The 15,423-nt window shown below is 48.0% G+C and overlaps 1 protein-coding gene across 1 annotated transcript in view; it reads right to left on the bottom strand.

Moving 5' to 3' along the window:
- Nucleotides 1-14,432, bottom strand: part of TNFAIP8L3 (TNF alpha induced protein 8 like 3) — a 50,395-nt gene extending 35,963 nt beyond the window's left edge. Inside the window, 4 exon segments of the mRNA XM_059915196.1 lie at nucleotides 4,404-4,460; nucleotides 4,463-4,882; nucleotides 5,166-5,332; nucleotides 14,284-14,432. Of these exon segments, the coding sequence (XP_059771179.1) occupies nucleotides 4,404-4,460; nucleotides 4,463-4,882; nucleotides 5,166-5,332; nucleotides 14,284-14,432 (793 nt within the window).
- Between the last annotated feature and the right edge of the window lie 991 nt (nucleotides 14,433-15,423).

Below are 15,423 nucleotides of genomic sequence, written 5' to 3'. Positions count from 1 at the left end.
CTGAAATGGCATTTGCATCCTTCCTCTTCTGCCTCGCTTAGTGCTACCATCCCCTCCGATTGTGTGGCCACGAGGCTCCAAGCCTAGGCCATCCCTGCACTTCACTTCTGTCTGATGCGGCTTCCGAAAACCCAGATCTCAGTCGGTCATGTCTCTGCTCTACTATCAGCTCAACGGGGGCTCCTTCGGCACCATCAGGTACTAGTTATTAAGACCCCCTGTTGTCAGTGGCTCTCCCTACACTCACCTAACTTTACTTCCCAGTACTCCTTAGTATATGTCCTCCACTCCAGTCACCTTCCTGTTTATCTGTGCCTTGCTCAATGGTGTCTGACTTCTGGAACACCTTTTCTCCTTCTGGCCAACTATTGAATCCTACCCACTCCTTGCCACTTTGTTCACAAGGACCAAGCTTAGGACCGAGGCGATGGGAAAGACAGGAAGGACAAAGTCAGGGGCCTGCTGTTTTCCTACTGCTTTTATCATTTTGAAGTTTCCCTACCACATCCTGATTCCATCACACAGAAATGCTTTTCTGTAGCACCTACCCAGCCACAGGGATGCTCCATCAGCTTGACTGCCCCAGACCACCTAGCTCTGGGTGGAAGGAGCTTGTCTTCTTGAGCTGGGTAGACTATCTCTGTCTTACCAGTCAGAAAGGGAAAAAGCTGACACTGCTGTTTACTCGCTTGTTATTTCCTAGGAAAGACTCAAATCATTGCCGAGTTAATACACCAAGCTCTAGGATTTCTGAGAGATGGATGGTGGGTTTGTCAAAGGAGAGACTGCCAAGTTGGGTCTCTGGAAAGAATCCAGTGTTCCATAAACCCTGTCTCTTTCCTTATCATAGAAAGAACCATAAAACGACAGAAAGGCAGAGGAGAGCTGCAGGCAGCAGAATGACTTAGAAGCACCATCCTGTGCTTCCTGAAAAACAGAAAATGCAGATTAAGACAAATCTCATCCACACACACCCCCTTTACTTCCTATGCAGGGTACTGCTTGATGAGAGAGCTGCACAGCAGATACTGGGGAGATCTTTGGAAAAGTCTCTTGAAAGGTGTACAGTAAAGAGTAGGTGGTGCTCAGAGATTTCCTCACTCTGCCAATCTTTGACTGGGAAGGCTACGAGATGGGCAAAAATGGAGAGGAGAATGGTGAGTACCTCCTGTTCCTCCTGTTACCTTGAAGGGAAAAGGTGCACCAGTGTGTGTGGGGCAATTAACCCATCTTCTTCTATTGGAAGTGGCATGAAAGTGGCTAATCTCCAGGTTATCAGGTGGACTGGGTAAGGCCACCTTCTCTACTTTGTGCAAGTTTCTCTAGAGCTGAAAGAAAAGGATGGTGAAAGCAGTAGTTTTGAATGTTCCCATCTTTATGACTTCAGCTGGAAGATGATGCGGATGAGAAGATGTACCTTAAAAATAACTTCCCCCAAAGAAACAATCAAACACATCTGCACACACACACACACACACACACACACACACACACACACACACACACACACGAGAGAGAGAGAGAGAGAGAGAGAGAGAGAGAGAGAGAGAGAGAGAGAGAGAGAGAGGTGGGGGGGGCGGAGAATGAGAGAGTGAAAAGGATAAAATTCAAAACAAATCTCCTTAGGCAATTACATTAATGTGATAATAATGACAATAATACTAATTGTTTTACACATGCCTAGTGATTTACATTTTACAAAGCTCTGGGGTACATTATTTAGCAGTATTCTTACAACATAATCCAATCAGGTGATAAAAATAGCAGCTGCCATTTATTGAATGATTACCAGGAGGAATACTTTTCATGTGTTATTTAATCCTCACACCCCCCCCTTGTACTATTGTTATCCCCATTTTACAGAGGGGGAACCTGAGGTTTAGAGATGTTAAGTAACTTGCCCAACAGGTAGAGATTGAGACCTGGGTCTTTCTGATTCCAGAGTCCAGGCTCAGGACCTTAATAAGGTCTGTCTTATGGCAGGGCTTTTTCACAACTTCAGGAAGGGGAGGGCACTGAGGAGGAAGCAGCCCTTCATCTTATCTCCCTGTGAGGTAGGTACACACAGACACACACATGAATACTCCAAGAGATCCCACTTCCTCTGCTGTGCTTCTCAGTTACAAACCCATCCAGCTTGCACAGATACAGGTCCACAGATGAATGTCCTGTTACTTACAGGAACAATGGTCAACTCCTATGGATAATTTAACCAGTATCTGAAGCTGCAACAGGAGTTTCCATTTGATAGGATGCAGCCATAGCAAGGCGATGAATTAGCAACTAGTTTTGAAGCTTTGTCACGAAGAATACTTTAAGACTGAAAATAATGAGGGAGACTGAATGCCATTTAGCAGAATGGCTTGTGACATTCAAATAAATGTTCAACTTGAGATTCAAGCACACAGAGGAAGAAGAAATGACTGTAGAAAACAGTAAGGCACAAACAAATGGTGACAGGTCAGAGAGCTGGCTGCCCTATTCTTCATCAGACCCATCTGACCTCAGTAGTCATGACTGCTGTTAGTTGTGCAGAGGTCTTCTGACACAAACACACATGAACACTCTGGGATACTCCTTGCTGGGCAGGCTGTGGGGAGAAGCAACTGGACCCTTAAGAACACCTTCCCTCCCCTTTCATCCAAGTACCAACTCTTCTGAGTGTCTCCTGCCACCCCCCCGCTTCCCCTCCCCTCCTCTTTCTCAAAGCCTCCTTATCCTCCTCCCCTTCTCCATCAACCGGCATAAAAGATCTGAGGGTGAGAGCAGGGAGCGCATGTTAGTTCCTCGGATTTTGAGAGAGTAAAGTGTCAGTGTCAATGTACTCACTCCCCCTCCTTTTGAGCTCTAGAGATAGACACAAAACACCCACTGGAACTTTTAAATGATGTGAAGAGATCCACAAGCCACCTGTGAAACAAAATCTTGGTGCTTCACAGTCACAGGAACATACAGGTTCGAGAAGGGCTCATGTTTATTAATTGTGTCCACACATACCTACACAAAGCAGGTGGCCCTTGCACACACACAGGAATCCTCACACACAGGCATCTTGACGATGCCATCTTTCTTTTCCTCCATCCTCATCTCTTCCCACCCAGCTGTAGGTGTTGACCACAGCCGCCCTGTGAGAGGCTGAGGGGTATGATGCAGTAAAAAGGGAGTCATTCCGCCCTTGGCTACTCCCTGGCTCTGATTCGTGGGTAAACCACTTAGCCTTTCTGAACCTTTGTAAAACGGAAATAACCACCTGGCTAGATGCTGTGAGGATAAAGGAGAATAATATACGTAGGGCCCTTGGTACAGCTCCTGGCGCTGTCCCGCCTGGTTCCTGAGCCTGCCTTCCTACACCCACGCCTGGGCTGATGGTGCCTGCGGTCACCCGGTCCCCCCCCTCAGGACACTGGTCTGACACTGGGCAGATTGGGGACTAGTCCGGGCCCTCAGGTCTGTACCAGGAGGGTCCCAGCTCTCAGGTCACAGGTCTGCTGGCCAGGGCTAGCCTGCAGGGCCACGCGGGCGCGGGGAGCCACGGTCACGTGGGAGGGCCATAGGTCTCCCGCCCGTGGACCTGCAGGCGGCGGGCAGAGCGGGCTGGTGGAGGGGGGCAGAGCCCGCGGTAAGTCGACCCAAGGCTGTGGGTGGCTTCCTCCTGTTGCTCAGTATCAGGGAGAGGCGGGGGAGGACATTCATTATTTCCTAAGTAAGCATCCACCCGTCGCTTCGATAACTATCGATTGTGAAAAGCTGGCGGCGCCCCTTAAAGGCGAAGCCGGGACCCCGCGCGCCGCCGCCGCGTCTGTCTTCCCGGACCCTCCGTGGGGACCTCCTCCACGCATGCAGGGCAGCGATGGGCCAACGCTTCTGCATCGGCTCATCTAGCAGCTTCGGGAACCGCAACCACGAACTGTGGTTTGACTCCTGCCCGCCCACCCGCGGGGGCCTTTCCTTCCCAGAGCGTCGTGTCAGGCCCTCGGAGCGGGTCACCTGTTCCGCAGCGTCACTGGCGCCCAGGGTTCGAGGACCCGGCCGGCGCTCGGAAAGTTTTTTCCAAAAGCAGATATGCAGCAACCCTCGCTGCAGCAAAGTACAGGACGCGGATTACCCGAACCCTGCCCCACCCCCACCAGCCCGGCGACCGGAGCCCGCTGCCGGAGTCCCGCAGCGCCGAGAGCCACCCGCAAATGCACCTACTCTCCCTCCAGCGCCCGAGTGCAATGGGGAGAAAGCCCCAAAGCAAACTCACAGCGCAGAGCCATCCCAGTCCCGGCCCGGAAGGGATCGGGCTGCTGGGGATCGGCCTCCCGCCCGGCCGCTCCGAGAAAATACGCGCGATTTCCCGCCCCGGCCTCCCCTCCTCTCTGCCCCAGCCTTCCCGGCTGGGCTGCTGCGACCCCTCGCACCTGCGGCGGTCCCGGGCTCGCCCTCGCTCTGCTCGCCGGAATCCGAATCCATGCTGCCGGCCGGGCGTCCACAGCCGCCCGCCCGTCCGCGGAGCGCACGGGACCGGCCGGCGTCCGGGCTCGGGCTGCCGCGTCGCACTCTGGCCGGGCAATGCGCGGCGGCCGCGGCCAGGGGGCCGCTCGGCAGAGGCTAGCGCCGCCCGCACCCCGTTCCCCGCTCCCCGAGCCCGCCGGCCGGTGCCTGCTTGCCAGGCGAGCGCGGGGCGGAGGGTGGGGCGCGCCGGGAGAGCGCGGGGACGAGGGCGGGGAGGCGCGAGTGGGGAGGAGCAGGAGCGTCCGGCGCCCCGCGGGCTCCAGCCTGGGGTTAAATACCCGGGGGGCGGTGCCGCTCCTCCACCCGCGCCCCCATCGGGCGCCCGGAGACCTGGACTTGTGGAGCCGGGGGAGGTCGTGCGAGTCGGCGAGGCTGAGCGCCTTCCCTTGGAGGTGGCCAAGTTTGGAGAAGTCTTAAGTGAAAAAGCGCCTCTACCCAAGTAGGAAAAGGGGAGGTTCAGAGTGGGCGTGCTGGGGCTGCCCGGGTTCGAGTGTAACTCCACAGTTCGGAGACCTTGGCCGAGTGACTTAACTTCTCTGTACCTGTTTCCTCACCTGGAAAATGGGGACAGAGTTCCCTTTTGTCCGGGAGGTTGTGAGGGGAGTATATAAATTATGCGTGTGAGGGGCCGAGAGCAGGGCCTGGCACCTAGCGAGGAAGTAAACGACGCGCGGAGGCAACGCTGACGCTGGTGATTCTTCTCCCGGCGCGGGCGGGGGCGGGCAGGTTGGGCAAGCCGCTGTGGAGCAGGTTCCAGGACGGGGAGCCCTCGCTGGCGTCCCAGGCAGGACCGCCCTGCTGCCAGTCAAGGAGCCAGGCCACTTCCCGGCCCCGACTCAGGGGCAAGAACGGATGTTAAAACCTTTACTTTGTCTTTAACACAGAGTGCTAAGCTTCCTCAATATCCCCTCCTTCCACTTTCTTAAAAAAAAAAAAAAGAGAGAGAGAGAAGCGGCTGTATATTTATTTAGTAATTAAGAGACTAAACTAGGGGGGAAATGCACGGAGCAGTAAGGCCTGAGGGGATCCTTTGTTGTTAATTCGTGATTATCCACGCAGTCTTATTTTCTCCCTGAATTATCAGCTCCAACACTTACATAACCTTAGCCCGGCTTCTCAACATACAAATTGTGGGCAGAGAATACAAACACACTTTATTGACCTGCGCAAAATGAAATTGGGAAAAGTCTACCAAAAAGCGCCGTTTATTGTTTCCTCTGTGCACTCATTTAATCTCTACAACGACCTAGTGAGGAATTTAGGTCGAATGATTTGAAAATGCTTTTTTGGTGGTCAAAAATGGTTGAAAGTTGGCAGTTTCGTAGAATTTAACCTATATTGTTATCTCCATTTTGAGATGTGGAAGCTGTCTCAGAGTAGGTAACTTTCTTGTGGTCTCAGGTCCAGTATGTGGGTGAGTTGGGCCTTGAAATCTAGTCTGGTGTCCGGACCTGCTACTGACCGCTAGGCTATAGTGTCACAAGTGTGTTTGGCCTCTTGGCTACCTGAAGTCTACCTCCTTTGGTGAAGGTATGGGCTTCTCAGAGTGCACATACAGCTCTCCTTTGTGTTCTCAGAAAACGTTTTTTGCATGGCCAAACTCATGGACTTTAGCTGGTAAAAGTTGGATGGATTGGAAGGGTGAGAAGAACTCCACGCTAGAAGTGTGATCTTGGGCAAATGGCTTAACCTCCCTCAGTTTCCTCAGGTGATGGCATCTCCTTCATAGGGTGGTGGTAAGGAAGTGAATGAAATAATGAGTGTGGAATCTAGTACCCAATGCCTGGCACACTGTTGATGTTTGATAAATGGAAAGAACGTTCTTAGATCTAATGGGTCCCATTTAGAAAAACAAAATATTTTAAAATCACATTTTTAAGTGAAAAGAAAAAAGTAGCGGCAACATTTGGATAAAAGTTGACACTCGAAAAATAGCTGGGATCAGTTAAAAAGTTTGGCATCATAGCTTTGTAGTCTTGAGGAAAAACAACGATGATAGCGTCAGAGAACAGAGCATATTGGATTGAAAAGTCATCCAGCTTCCTCTAAGAAGTTGTTGCCTAGATTCAACAACAGGAAATGTAAAACTTTCTCTGTTCCCTTAGACCTCCTTTCCCGGCACTTGCTGGAAGCGTTTTTTGTTTTTGTTTGTTTGTGTGTTTGTTTTAATGGACAGGTGGTCTGGGTTGAAGACAGAAATACCACTGAGACATCTGTGTATCTCAGAGAAAACAGGGAAGCTCACTACTGGAACTTGATCAACAGTAAACAAAGTACTGGGAGTGCAGTTCACAATACAGATATGCCCATCAGTCATCAGATCTTTACTGAGTACGAAGTACACTTTAGACCAGAGATGAAATTCTGGGGGCAGAGGGAGGGGGAGGGCTAGTCAAAGTGCTCCTGAAAGGTCTATGAGGTGAGTCTTTAATAAACAGCACCTATTCATTTGTCTGTCCCTGTGTTCAGTCATAGAATATTTCTGCAAAAGGAGGCAGACGTAGAATGAAAAATTGAATGTGGAATTAAACAATGGAGAAGAGAGATCCAAACTAAATAAGATTTCCATTCCAATTTCCTATGATATGCAATCTGTTGTCATGGGATAGCAAGACAAAGGGAAATGACTGCTGGCACGCACGTGTGTTTAATGAAGAACATTAGTGGAACGTACCTTATCTGTCCTCCCAGTGTGGAAAAATCTGTATAAGAGAAGGAAGCCCTTAAAATAGTATCCCACGGCTGTCACCTCCACGAAAACAGTGAAATCTGAGGTGGTGAATCTCCTTTACAAACCAATCCTAGTATATTTCTTTAAAAGAAAGAAAGAAAGAGAAAGCTCTTAGAAAACAGGAAAGGACTTCCGTAGTTCCTCTGTGTATTTTTAGAAGAATGGCATCGCTTTGCAGACTTGAATCTAGAGTCTGAGGGTTATAAACCGCTTTCCTCAGTGTTTCCACTACATCTTTTCAGCCTGGCTACTCTTCAGACACAAAAATTTCTAACTCTTATTGGTCATTTCTTAGCTTCAGCTAATGAAATCAGTGGCTTTTTAAGGAAATTGTCTGTCTGGTGGGAAAAGCATATTTATTTGTAAGGCGTCAAGAAACAGATCATAAAATAGATCCATTTCTGCTAACACAATAATACTCCTTTGATCCAAGCCAGTGCTATGACTCATCTGCCTGTCTCCTCTTGTGGGATGGAAAGGGAGCTGTCTGTAACCTTCGGCAGGCAGCCGGGAGAAGGGAGGGAGGGAGGTTCCTCTCACAAACCAGGGCTGTGGTTCTACTTCAAAAACCCACAGGGTTCTGGAACTGGTGTGTTTCTGGGCTGAAGTGGCCCTTGGTACTTTGGAATGAGATCTTGGCCAGGATAGCCCCATTTTTAATAACTTGTCTTAAGGTGGGTATTGGCGCCAAGGAAGCTTCTGCCCAGAGCCAAGGTGACCTCCATGGGGCTCTAGGCAAGCTGGACAGGGGAGTCTGAGCTGGCTTCATATCCATCTGGCAGAACAAGATGCTGGGAGACAGCCTTGAAAGAGGGGGCTTTTCCTATTTTTTTTCTCCTGGCTAGCAAAAATAAGTTTTATTGCCCCCCACCTTATTTCAAAAGCAATGCACATCACTGTAGAAAAAAATGGAAAAACTTATAAGCAAAGAAAGAAGAAAATTTAAAAATCCATTCATAATTCTACCAGTTGCAATAACTATTAACATCTTTTGAAAAATTTCCTTGTTTGTGTGTACAGTATTCTGCTTTTGTAAATTGTTTTTCCTTTTAACGATGGTGAACATCATTCCATCTACTCTCTGACAATATGATTTTTAATAGGTGCACAGTATTCTCTTGTATGGGTGTACCGTAAGGTATTTCAGCAGTCCTCTATTGTTGGGCATACCGGTTGTTTCCAATTTTCTGGTAAAATAGACAGCATCAGTGAACATCCTCATGTCCAAATCTTTGCACACATCTTTTTTTTTTTTTTTTTTGATTTATTTTTGGCTGCGTTGGTTCTTCATTGCTGTGGGCCCTCTCTAGTTGTGGTGAGCGTGGGCTACTCTTCATTGCGGTGCGCGGGCTTCTCATTGCAGTGGCTTCTCTTGTTCTGGAGCACGGGCTCTAGAGCGCAGGCTCAGTAGTTGTGGTGCACGGGTTCAGTAGTTGTGGCTTGCGGGCTCTAGGGCGCAGGCTCAGTAGTTGTGGCGCACGGGCTTAGTTGCTCCGCGGCATGTAGGATCTTCCCGGACCAGGGCTTGAACCCGTGTCCCTTGCATTGGTAGGTGGATTCTTAACCACTGTGCCACCAGGGAAGCCCTGCACACATCTTTAATCAATGTTTGTGAACCTTCAGCAGTCTCCTTCATTCTTGGGAGAAAGAAACAAGACAGAAGATTATAGCTAACAAAATAATTGCTATATCTATGCTGAGACATTAAGGTTATCAAGAATTTTAACGAGCATGATCCCTCTCGGCAGAGGGGGGGTTAGTTGAATTCATTCTTGAATTTATCAAGCATTGCTTGAGCCCAGAGGGCGTTCCTATAGGTTGAGGAGAGAAATGGAAAACATCCTTCTGCATTTCTTTGTGGGCAGTATGTCCTCTGCAGAGGCCCATCCACATCCAGACACCTGTGGGAGGTAGGGGTGGGAGAGGCTGGCAATGTGGGCATCAGGCTGTTCTCCCAAGCTTTTAGCTTCTGCCCTCATGGGCTGCCTACAGGACAGCTTCCTGAGCAGTGAATGCAGTGATAGTGACTGTAAAGCACTGATTCAGAGGGAGAGGGAAATTGAGAAAGAAGGAAGAGGAAGAGAAAGAGGGAGAAAGAGGAAAACTCCATGGGCCCAATCTCTGTTGTGCTTTGGCTCAGCCTCCTATGGGGTTGTTTGTAAGCCTTTCAAATTGTCTTACAAACAGGACCAGGATCATAGGTTCAACACCGCTGGGAGTCTCCCCGATTGCCGCATATGGTGTCTTGGGCCCCCTGTGGCCTTCACTCTGGGGGCTGCAGGACGTGACTGTGCTGTATTGGAGTTGTTCTTAAAACCATCCACAGGGCTCGTATGTGGGCACCCTAAGTGACTGTTTTAGCTGTGTGCTATGTCTTCCCATCTTCCTGGATCCTTACACAGCTCTGTGGCATGGAAACGGTCAATTTATTCCTACTGGGGAGAAGAGGGACTCAAGACCCATGAGGCTCAAGCAGCAACCAGAGTCCTTACAGTTTAGGAAGATAAGAGAGTACTCAAAGACTGGATAGGGGCAATATTGCTCCAGTTTTCAAAAGTAAGAAAGGAGTGGATTTCAGGAATAACAGATTGATGGCCTTTTTGCCACTCTCTAGCAAAAGTCTGAAACAAACAGGTTTATAGACGTTTAAAGAAGAAAGCGGTGATCACCAGCAACCAACATTATCATGTCCCATTAAAATGACCATGTTAACTTTCTTTAAACAGGGTCATTAGGTGTATAAATCAAGATAATTTTATTCAACTTCGAGGCAGCAAGTATTAGTTAAGCATCCTCTGTGCTTCAGGTGCAAAGTGAAGGGAACTGACTGCCACAGATATTACATGTTGTGATTTAAGTAAAGAATTTGATGAAGTCTTACATAGAGAATGGACTTGAGGTCACGGGGAGGGGGAAGGGTAAGCTGGGACGAAGTGAAAGAGTAGCATTGACATATATACACTACCAAACGTAATAATAGATAGCTAGTGGGAAGCAGCTGCATAGCACAGGGAGATCAGTGTCCACCTAGAGGGGTGGGTTAGGGAGGGTGGGAGGGAGGCGCAAGAGGGAGGGGTTATGGGGATATAGGTATACATATAGCTGATTCACTTTGTTATACAGCAGAAACTAACACACCATTGTAAAGCAGTTATACTCCAATAAAGATGTTAAAAAAAGAAAAAAAAGAATTTGAAGTCTTAACATAATTCCCTTGCTGTTAGGTAGATCTAGAACTGGTTGAACAGCCCTACCCAGTGAGCCTTGATTCATGGTTCTGAGTTAACTTGGAGGGAGGTCTACAGTGGAGTGACACAGAGCTCTGTCTTGGCTCTGGTCTATTCTGTTTTTTCTTTGTTTTTTTTTTTTGGCTTTTTTTAAATCAGTGCTTTAGAGGATGAATTTGGTTGTGCTTATCAAATGTGTAGCTGCCCTGCTAGGACAGGTCAGGGAAGACTTGGAATCACATGGAAAAGGTATATGGGTCTTGACTGTCCGTGAATTCCACGAGTCCACAGAGAATAACAGCTGCATTGCTACAAGAAGGGCAGGAATAGTCCTCCGTATTTGAGCTGGTATTATGGACACCAGGGGTCTTGTGAACATCTGGTGCCACATTTTAAGGAGACATACCAGGGAGCTCCCAGAGGAGGGGAACCAGAACAGTGAAGGAGGTTTGGAGAATATTCTGTATAAGGAGGTTTGAGTGTCAGGCTTGGGAAAGAAAGTAAACAAGACATGACCAGATGGATGTCCTCAAATGTGTGAATCAAGGCTGATACAGAACTGATAGACAGATGTTATAAGAAAGCAGAATTTGGATCTAGGGCCAGTCTCGGCCTGCTGGTCCTCAGATCCATCTGTGCCCTTTCTCTGCTTTGTATGGAGGAAGGGCTGACCCTTGCAGGCTGCGTTTGCCATCCTGTAAGCTAGGTGCCAGCTGGATCCAGCCAATGTGAGGTACTGGCAGAAGATTGGAGGGCAGGGCAAGGGAGAGCCAGGATATTCTCTTCAACCCTCTATTCCTCAGTTCTGTGATAGTGGCTGCATCTCCTCCATGGCTCCAACTCCTTCCAGATGGACCCACTGTAGTTCCAGCTTCCATCAGGTGACCACTGCTTCTGGGTTCCAGTAACAGCACCTCCTCCCTTGTGTCCCTCCAGCCCAGGGTGACAGTGGCTTCCTGCTGTTGCTAATATCTAGGTTGCCTTACTGTCCTCTGGCTTCTCAGCTTTTCTGTCACCTCTGTAGTTGGTTCCCTGTGTTACTCTTTTGAAAATTATATATTTTCAGAGTTGGGATTAGAACTCAAGGCTCCTGACCCGAGATCAGCACTCTTTTCATTTCATGTTGGCTCTCTCGTCCTGCATATATCTTTATTAACTATCCACTCGTGGATTATATTAATGACTCTTTTGATCTATAGGACGGAAAATTGAGTCTCCTAAATCTTTTTTTTTTTAAATTCTCTTATGATTGTGTGACAACCTAGTTCAATAATGCTTACTCGCTAGTTATTTTACAGAACAAATACTGCTCGCCAAGTGTTACTGGAACCTTTTTTTCCTCCCTTCAAAGCATTTTTTACTTAGAAAAGCTAAATACATGCTCCAATCTGGAATATTCCATTTATGTAAGTCTCTGATTTCATAATGTCTGTGTTGAATCAAGGGCTGTAGAAAAGGGAAGGAATGCTCGAGGTCACTAATCCCATCACTTTAGATACAAAGAAACAGGTTCAGAAAGATGGAGTGGCTTGCCCAACATTAGGGGCAGAAGTGGGGCTAGAACCCAGGTCTCAGGCGTGAGTTCAGGATACTTATCATACCGCCATGCTCCCATAAAGGAGCTCCCGTGATCCTTTATGGGAGCATGGCAGTATGAGTTTACTGTTTACTCTCCTTCACTACATCCGGTTTCCCATCTGCTTCTGCCTTCGGTTCCCAAATCTCTCCCCCAATGCCGATCTTTCCCCTCTTTTCAACTCCTGCTTACCAGGAGTTTTAGTAGCCCATCTCCACTTGGAATGGAATTATCAAAAGCAGGACTTGACCAACCCCTCTTTTTAATTTCTTTATCTCATCAACAACTTCCTTCAGTTCCCTCCCTTTCCCTCCTTTCTCCTCCGCTCCCCTTCTTTTCTGGATTTTCAGACTTTCCATTCTTCTCTCTTCTCAAGCCAACATTTTCTTTCCCACCAAGTCTTCTCTTGGCATTGTCCTTTAATTGGTCCCTCTCTTTTGTGTTCAAAGCCAATCTGCCCAATTGAAGCCATCAACACTTCCAAGGGAGGAATCTTTCAAACACTGGATCTGATTCCTGGTTGCTATAAACCTTTGATCATTCTCTGAGGAAAGCCATAAATTAATGTCATCTCTTGGCAGGACTCCTGGGACTATCCAGATTACTTCCCTGGCCTCTTGGTTGTGGATGTGATCATCTTAACACCTCAAACACTATGGCATAGATGGGAAATCCTCCCATAGCCAAGAATATAACATTTATTTTAGGTCAAACCATTAACACGTATCATCCCATGGGAATTTCCAGTGTTTCAACAATTTTCTCTTTTGGCTGTCGGTATCAATCTTAGCTGGTGTTTAAATCTTTCCAAATTTGTGTTATCTAGACATTCATGAGTGGTTAGATTTATTGAAGCTCTTTCAGGATAACGTCATTACAATATAATATTTGAGTCACAATGACCTTGTTCAAATGAACTAATCCTACGCCCAGACAGACACATTGACACCATATTTCCAGTTGGCTTAATTATATTCTTCTATCCTTCCAAATTTTGTGTTACTTTCTTCCAACGTGGATTTTGTCAAGTCACATACTTAAGAATCCAAGAACTCAGTTCACCCTTCACATTCCTGTAGCTCACACTTTCATTTCTCTTGATGAAGTTGATAAGTCCAAGGATCAACTATTGGATTTCTGTCCCAGAAAACAAGTGTGGGGGACACCCGCCTCCTTCCTTAGTCCAGGTGATAGTGCTGCAAGAGTTAGCAGGAATGGGGAGTGGCCCAGAGGAAAGAGGGCAGCCTTGGACACCAGGATCTGAACTGCATCATGTTCTCCTCTCCTAGATAGAGTGGAGGGTGGGTCAGAGCAATGCTAACTCTCAGTTCCAAATAATCACATCGTTCCAAAATCTCCATAGTTACCCAAGGTGCCAACAGCCTCCCAGTTCCCCAGACTTGTAGCCTTCATATTCTGTGATTTTTTTGGGTCTTACTTCCACTTTGGCGTTCACCGTTCTATCAAATTCTAATGCTATTTCTTATACAAGTTTCTTGATTTTACCCTTTCCTTTCCAAATCCACAGTCTCCCTCCTCCCAGCTCTTCACCCGTATCTTGATTGCTGCAGCAGCACTTCTCCAGCATTGCCCAAATCTCCCTACACCCAAGCCAGAGCTCAGGCTCCCTCAACCATCACTCTTCTTCATCTGAGAGCTTGTGTCTTTACCATCCTTCTCTGTTCCCTATGCACAGGAGAGCCTTGACTATGTATCAAAACAGTGATGGGTTTATCCCAGTCCATCCCATTTCAGTCTCTCCCTGCTTCCTGCCTTAATTTCTCTGGCTCTCTGTTTGCTGCAGCTCCATCCCTGATGTGTGGGCTCCTCCCACTGCCTTCCCCTAGCACAAGGCCTGTCTCCTTCCTGCCAGCCTGGATGCTGTGCTGTGATAGTTGGAGGTTTTGACTCTCTGGCTTGGCCTCAGGCCCTTGTCCCCAGAATTATCCTCTAGGGAACTTTGGGTCAGCATGCCCTGGTGTTCCTGGAACGCACATCTTCTTCTTGGCTTTGCCTCTGGACCACTAAGTGTTGGGTAATTTCTGGCATGTTGGAGTGAAGACACCTGGATTTTTGTCCTGGCTGTTCATGAACTCAATGTGTGAGTTTAAATAAGTCAGGGCTGCGTGCCCCAGCCCTCTTCAGTTGCCAGTCCTGAGGACCTTCAGCTTGTCATCCTGCATGCCTTGAACATATCCCGCACTTCCCTGCTAATGCCTGAGCCTGTCCTGACCAATTCCCTTTCCCCCCACAAGATGAGGAGGGGGATGAGTCTTGTTTGTAACCCGGCATTCAGCATACCCTGGGTCCCTGCTTATTCACTGACCCCCAGTTTCTCCCTTGGATCTGTCCCACAGACTGTATAAACCAATGTGCTTTGGTCTTGCCTCAGTTTCCCCATTTGCACTCATGTGTTCTTCTTGGGGTGGTGGCCCCACCTTCGACACCAACTCTGAGGTCTGGCCATTTCCTATTACTTGAGGTAGCACGAGCAAGGCAATTTTCACCTCTAGAGAGTTTGCCCAGTACAAGCTACTCTTTGTAGACTCTTACTTTGCTTCAGAAATTAATTTGGTTGGATATTTTTGAATGGCCAGAATTTTTTTTTTGATTATCAGTTGTCTTACAGCACCTTTTAAGAATATAACCAAGAACCAGGAGAAGTCACAAAGTAAAAACCCTTGAGCTATCAGAAAAGTAAAAGCTATCTTTTAGTCAGAGGAGAGTCCCTTAGACTCTCACTCATAGTCTAGCTTTTCAAATTCTGTCAGGTGTGAGGACAAGAGGGAGGGGTGGAGCAGCCACTCCAGGCAGCACTGGAGCCAGAGTGGAGGAGCTTCTGTCCTCGCCCACATCCCCGGGGTACTCACCTTCCCCTGTGTCCTGGTGGCTTCTCAACTGCGAACACCTGCAGGCTTCTGGGAGTGCCGGGGAGCTAATGGCAGCAGCCTTCAAAGAATGGTGGACAGAATTTGGGAATAAAATCTAGGTTTCCACCCCTTGTGTGGGACAGCTCTACACAGTCTTGTAGAGGCCCCAGCTGCCCACAAGGGTAAGTAAGTTCCACCTGTAATCTGTGCACCTGTATGGGCTGCTTTCCCTTTCCTGTCACTCTCCCAACCCCCTGCTGGAGCTTCCTGGAATTACCACCCTAACAAAAAACTTGTTAAATCCTTAAATCCTTATCTCAGGGTCCATGTCTCAGGAAGCTATCCTAAATCACATGTCAAGCAAAAAGGCCGAGACATGATGGAAAGAGAAAATAGAAGAACGTTGAAAAGGCAGAGACAAGAACTAAAGTATCGGGGCCCTGGGCTCATCTAGCAGGGCCCATTGGGATGAGGGTATGTGACATAATTATTGCCACACTGAGGGCTATAGTGGTGATCTGG

Source organism: Balaenoptera ricei, chromosome 2 (assembly GCF_028023285.1).
Source record: "Balaenoptera ricei isolate mBalRic1 chromosome 2, mBalRic1.hap2, whole genome shotgun sequence".
Classification (NCBI taxonomy): domain Eukaryota; kingdom Metazoa; phylum Chordata; class Mammalia; order Artiodactyla; family Balaenopteridae; genus Balaenoptera; species Balaenoptera ricei.
The sequence above is the reverse complement of the archived record's forward strand: the minus strand, read 5'-3'. Positions and strand labels throughout refer to the sequence as shown.